The sequence below is a fragment of the Gossypium arboreum genome, chromosome 5, assembly GCF_025698485.1.
Source record: "Gossypium arboreum isolate Shixiya-1 chromosome 5, ASM2569848v2, whole genome shotgun sequence".
Lineage (NCBI taxonomy): Eukaryota > Viridiplantae > Streptophyta > Magnoliopsida > Malvales > Malvaceae > Gossypium > Gossypium arboreum.
In genome coordinates, this window is record NC_069074.1 from 44,907,140 (window position 1) to 44,913,930 (window position 6,791).

At 32.7% G+C, this 6,791-nt stretch overlaps 1 protein-coding gene across 1 annotated transcript; it reads left to right on the forward strand.

Annotated features, from left to right (window-relative positions):
- Positions 1–1,459: 1,459 nt before the first annotated feature.
- On the forward strand, positions 1,460–6,571 carry LOC108452719 (annexin D5). The gene is made up of 7 exons (XM_017750515.2): positions 1,460–1,470; positions 4,377–4,527; positions 4,776–4,921; positions 5,039–5,257; positions 5,626–5,838; positions 5,918–6,007; positions 6,096–6,571. Exons 2-7 carry the CDS (start codon positions 4,452–4,454, stop codon positions 6,297–6,299), a joined length of 948 nt encoding a protein of 315 aa, XP_017606004.1. The 5' UTR covers positions 1,460–1,470; positions 4,377–4,451; the 3' UTR covers positions 6,300–6,571.
- The last annotated feature ends 220 nt before the right edge of the window (positions 6,572–6,791 follow it).

Below are 6,791 nucleotides of genomic sequence, written 5' to 3' on the forward strand. Positions count from 1 at the left end.
GGTAGCCCGCACCAAGGCCTACGGGACTTAACCGGATATCACGATTTGCACAAATGCCTTGGTCTTAGCCCGAATTTAACAACTTGCACGTATGCCTTCGGGTCTTAGCCCGGATTTAGCTACTAGCACAATTGCCTTCGGGTCTTAACCCGGTTATAATTTCCAGCATAATTGTCTTCGGGGCTTAGCCCGGATATCATTCAATTTCTCATGCACACATACATCAATAATCATTGGACATACATATTTCATTTTCGTTACTAAGGCTCAAACACAATTATAATCACTAGCATATTCGCCTTGGGACTTAGCCCGGTATCATTCAATACTCATACACACATAAATCAATAATCAATACATCCATATTTCATTCCACATAATTCAAGTAAGGTCACTTCTTGAGGACTTACCTCGGATGTTGTCGAACGGCTTTTACGGCTATTCGATCACTTTTCCTTCCCTTGTCCAATTGTGGCCCTCTTAGCTCTTGAGCTAATTCAAACAAATTCAATTTATTAAAACCTCATTGTGCTAGCTTATGGCGAATATGACAAGGAGTTTAAATGGTCATATGGCCACTCTTTAGCTTTAATACACAATGGTCATGCACATTTTATACTACATCAAGCAATTCAATACAATTCATTCGAGCATCAAGGAAAAGCTAAGGCCATCAATAGGCTACCTTAGGCCGAATATACATGTCCATGTTGAGGCCAATTATGCACTTAATACCACACAAAACAGCATGCATTTTACTAGTTAATGCTTTGCATATTGTAGCTCAAAACTTATAATATAACATCAAGCACTCATATGTGTGCTAGGCCAAATGTGCTTGCAATTTCACAAGCATTCTTCAACATCTTCTTCTTTAAACGAACATATTCATCACTTACTTCATAGCCAAAACATCATGTGCAAACATATATATACATATATGAGCATGGCAATTTCAAGGTGTCCATAGCCATCCAAAATACAAATTTTAACTAACATGCAAGAAGCATGAACCATGCTCATGAATGCATCATGGCCGAATATGACAATCATGCTCCTTTCAACTTCAATCATGGTTAAACACAAAAAGAAAACTCAAAATCTTCTCAAGAGTAGACAATCCATCATTGCATGCATCATCATCAAGCTTCACACTTAGCATGCAATGGCTTTATCACCATAACAACTTTGGCCAAATACCATTTCCATGGCATAACAAAGATTTGAGCCATGGCTAACATGCACATCAAGTTAGCAACCAAAACATGCATGAAACTCCTAACACAACCTCATACAGACCTTAATCTTGATGCCAATTTAGCCAAATCACCTTCTAGATCTCTTCTAAACCAAACATGAAGCAAAAATCCTCTTTCTTCCTCCTTATGATTTTCGGCCAAAAGGATGAGAAAGGAAGAACACAACAAATTTTTTTTCTTCCTTCCTTCTCAACTCACGGTAAGGGGGGGGATTACCACACTCACACACATTTTTTTTTTCATTTTTTTATCACCCATACACCTTTGTTTATTATTTCACCCTAATGCACCAACAAAACATGTTTCATGACATGTTTAGCCCATCCTCCTTGTCATGGCCGCCACCACCTATAAAGGGGAATTTGACATGCAAGTCCATTATTTTGCATGCATGCTTTAATTAGTCATCACACATTTCCTATCATACTTTCAAAGTTCACTACTAAGTCCTTTCTTGTGGAATTCACCCTTATAACACTAAATCAATCATCATAAAATGTCATACATGAGCACACATATTATAGGCATCAAAATAAATTTTAATTATTTTTATGCCTCGGTTTTGTGGTCCCGAAACCACATTCCGACTAGGGTCAATTTTGGGCTGTCACAATATTCCCTCCTAAATTTTGGCTACACAATCCCCTCACCCCTCAAACACTCCAACCGCCCATTAGCACCAGAGTTCCACTGATATTCAACCTCTTACATGGCACAGCAGCAAAATAAAATGCTCATTTTGCATTACCAAGCCTCAAACCTCAAACCCTGAGGAAATCCACACGTCACTTACCCCTAGACCAACTGGCCCTTTTTGTAATGTTTTATCCATATTTATTTAAGAAGCCCACTAACTAGAGACAGGGTTTATTCAAGTACAAACAAAATTTTGTACAAGCCAAGCTTGAACCCAGGACTTCTCCAACACTTCTTTGGACACTTAACCACTAAAGCAAGCATGCATTGATGCAACACAACATACAAAAATAAACACTTAGATTTTGGGGCGTTACAGAAATCCAATAGAACGGTGCCGTTCTTATGAAAACAAAATAATTTTTGCGGCGTTTTTATAAAAAACAACTAAAAATGCCGCTATTGCTTTCCTTTTGCATCATAAACGCCGCTAATGCCTTTGATACTACTAAATATTTAAAGAATATTTTATAAAAAATATTTATTTGGTCTACTAAAATTTATTAGTTAAATGATTTTATAAAACATTTATTATTACTATTTTTATAAATTGGATTTTATAAAAAACAAAAACCAAGTAGTCTCAAAATAAATATCGTATATTTTAATAATAAAACAAATTATTAAATGGTTGTAATTAATTATTAAGTTAGAATTATCCAATCTAAGCAATCATAATTAATTATTAAGTTAGAATTATCCAATCTAAGCAATCAATCTCTCACATATCAAATTTCTATTAAAGATTGAGAAGTTAATCATGATTTTATATTATTCTTTTCCGATCTAATCATCATTTTATTAGAGATATTTCTTCCTAACTAAAATATAACTATTTTGCTAGATGTTCAATGTGGAATGTTTTAGTTTTTGTATTTCATTTTATTTGTTATAATTTGGTCCTATCCAAAATAGATAGTTACCTATCCATATCAATCATTACTTTTTTTATTTATCAATATTTTTTAAATCTAATATTTAAATATATGAAATGGTTTAGATTAAATATTTTTAAATATAAAAGCATTAATTGATTGTATAAAATTTCATCATCTAACAAATCTCAAGTAAACATTAAATCCTAAACCATTTAGTATATATATATATATATATATATATAAAGTTTATCTATTATCTCTTAAATAATTTAAACTAGAATCATAATTTTAATATATTAAAATTAAAATTATCTCTTTACAATTATGTAAGAAATTTTTAATATAAAAAGTAAAAATACTAATTAATCTAAACCCTAATCCCCTGACACTTATCCCTTAAACCCTAAATCATAAACCATAAACCCTAAACCCCTAACCCTTAACCCTTAACCCCTAACCACTAAACCTTAAACCGCAACACTTAAACCATAAACCATAATCCATAATCCATAAACCTTAAAATAGTAACTCCTAAACCTTAAAACCTAAACCATATACCCTAAACCATAAACCCAAAACTATAATGATAATTAATTCAATATTTTAAAATTAATACTATCTCTTTTACGATTATATAAGAAATTATTTAATATATAAATTAAAAAATCAATCATATACCCAAAAAACTTTAAAATTATTTAAAAAATAACATTTTAATTTTTCATTTTTAACAAATATTTTTCTATGTTTTACTTTCAAATTTTTTATGTGTCATTATTTTCTAAAGAATTAAAATATTTAATTAAAATAAATTATATTTTAATTAATATAAATAAACCAGTTAAATAATAAATAGACAAATAAAATGTTTTTTGTGGCATTTTTGATTAAGCGTCGCTAAAGCTTGATCTATAGTAATGTTTTTCAAAAAGCGTCGCTAATGCCACTAAAGCTCTTTTAAGCGTCACAAATGCTTGACCTGTAGCGGCGTTATACAAAAGTCGTCGCTAATGCTCAATCTATAGCATCATTTTCTAAAAAATGCCACTAATGCTTGATCTGTAGTGGTGATTTTCAAAAAGCGCCGCTAATGGTCGACCTTTAGAGTCGTTTTTTAAAAAGTGCTACTAATGCTCGACTATAGCGGCATTTTTCGAAAAGCGCCGTTAATTCTCTATCTATAGCGGTGTTTTTCAAAAAATGCTACTATTTCTCGATCTGTAGCGGCGTTTTTTATCCAAACGCCACTAAAAACATAGCTAAAAACCGTATAATCTATTTTCTATAATAAATATTTCTAATCTTTATATTTAGAAAAACAACTAACTTTATCATCAAATAACTTTATATATATACTGTTTAAATGTGAAGTTTTTTAAATCTTTTTTGGATGAGTTCTACGACGATTTGAAGTGTTTAAAATTATAGAGGGATGAGAGTATATATGGGGCAGTTGTAAATTGGTGGATTTTCCAAAATACATGGGGGAAGGAACCTATGTTTACGTTCTTTTTATTGCATATCCATACTCATATTGACCTTCACCCTCTTTCCCTTTTCTACCTAATTTCCTCAAAACGTGAAAGAAAGAAAGAAAGAGAGAGAGGGGAAACGAGAAATGTCGACTCTGAAAGTACCTGCTGTGGCACCTTCCCACCGTGATGATGCCATGCAAATCTACCGTGCCTTCAAAGGTGATAACATTTTCATTTCTTTACAATCTGTCGTTTATTCACCTTTTTTTTTGTGTGTATGTGTGGGGTTTAAAAGGAGCTGCACAAGCTAGTTTTCATTTACAAGTTTAAAGATAACTGAATGAACTGATGTTAATTTCCTAGTGTTTGTTTTGGCGAAAATTTAATTGGAGATATCATTGCATGGATTTGATGATTCATTATTGCATGTGCAACGATATCATTGTCCGTTTCCGTTACATTTTCAGGCATAGGATGTGATGCTGCGGCAATCATCAATATTATAGCTCACAGAGATGCCACACAACGCTCCCTTATCGAACAAGAATACGAATCCACATATGGTCATGAACTTCGGAAACGTTTGTCCTCAGAGCTCACCGGTCATCTCAAGGTAACAATATATTTTCTGCTAAAATTCTTACTCAATTTTCAACAAAAATCCAAACCCATTTCCGGCTACAATCAACAAAATCGACTGATATTTGCCAAAAAAAAAAAATGATCTTAGAAAGCAGTATTGCTATGGATGCACGAACCAGGAGAACGAGATGCTTTCATTTTGAAGAAAGCTTTGAAAGGAGCAGTTAAAGATCAAAAAGCAGTGACAGAAATCGTATGTTCTCGAACTCCATCGCAAATTGGACAGCTTAAACGAGCTTATTTCTCAAATGTTGGAAGTAATCTTGAAGACGACATTGAAGCTGAACTATCTGGTGAACATAAAAAGGTCTCTTTTTTCTTAGCTTTCTTTGTTTTTTATATATATTTTTCCTTTTAGGTTTTGCTGTTCAAGATGAAAATCACATCTATGTTAAGTACATATCTGGTATAACTTTGTGGATCCAAATTAGTTGTTTATGTGTTTAAATTTCATGTTCTCTAATAAAGGTTTATTGTAGAAGAGCCATAGGAAGAGAGCGATTACATTCATAAGTTGTACTTAAGTTTTTGGAAGAATTGCTCACTGATTGTCTTATTGTTACTTGAGTTGTGTATTGTGAGTTTACTTCATATACAATCCATTGATCATTAAATTTTGCGGTTAAACTCAAGCCTGTACGAGTTGAGAATAATGGGTTTGAATTGAAATTACAGTTACTACTTGCCTTTTTAACCACATCCCGCTACGAAGGCCCAGAATACGATGAAACGTTGGTAGAGGAAGACGCTAAAGCACTGAACAAAGCGGCTAGGAAATTTGGTCTTACGGGAAAGATTTTCATACAGATATTCAGTGATAGAAGTAGGGCACACCTTTGTGCTGTTAGTGACATCTACAAAACCATGTTCAAGAAAACATTGGAGAAGGTAAACTTTTATCCCCACATTATTATATGTAGTATTGAGTTAGTCTTCCATGTATCAATCCCCATGTCACTTAATGCAGGCAATACGAGATGAAACTCACAAGAACTTTGAATATGCCCTTAAGACAATATTAAGATGTGCTGAAGGTCCTCCAAGGTTCTATGCAAAGGTGAGTTTTACTTCGTTTCCTAGTTCCCCATATTTGTTGCAACTTAAATATAATAGAATAGTTGGTTCATTTTTGTTTCCAACTGCAGGCGTTGCGAAAAGCAATGAAAGGTATTGGAACGGCGGACACTGACCTAATCAGGATTGTGGTTACAAGAGCTGAGGTTGACATGCATTACATAAAGGCAGAATATCGTAAAAAATATGGGAAGACTTTGAACGACGCTGTCTATTCCGATACCTCCGGCCATTACAGAACTTTTCTGCTTGCCCTTTTAGGTAACAATAATTAGGTCTTTCGGACCGACACATGTCATGGACCCGCACTATACAATATTAGAAATCTTTGCATAACCAATTAAGTTCATTATCTATCTTTCCACTATACAAATTACTTGTGCCTTTCCCTTTTAGTGACTTCAACTAAATTTTCATTACTTAATAGACCAAGTTCTCTATATCGAGCCATAGTTGTTAATACCCCTTATGTTTACTAGCTTATCAATGCATCAACTCTCAATACAAATTTTCATTACTTAGAGACCAAGTTCTCATGCTTTTATAAGTGTACATTTAATTCTCAGTCTCAATTATCAAATCCATTATTATTATTATTATTATTATTATTATTATATTTATTATTATTATTCAAATTTAGATATTTAATATCACAATTTAATTTACAGCTTTAACACATTTTTATACCTTTGTTCGTATTTAATATACAATGCATTTATTTCTCAACCTAATTTCAAGTACAATTGCCAATCTTCAAAATCATATAT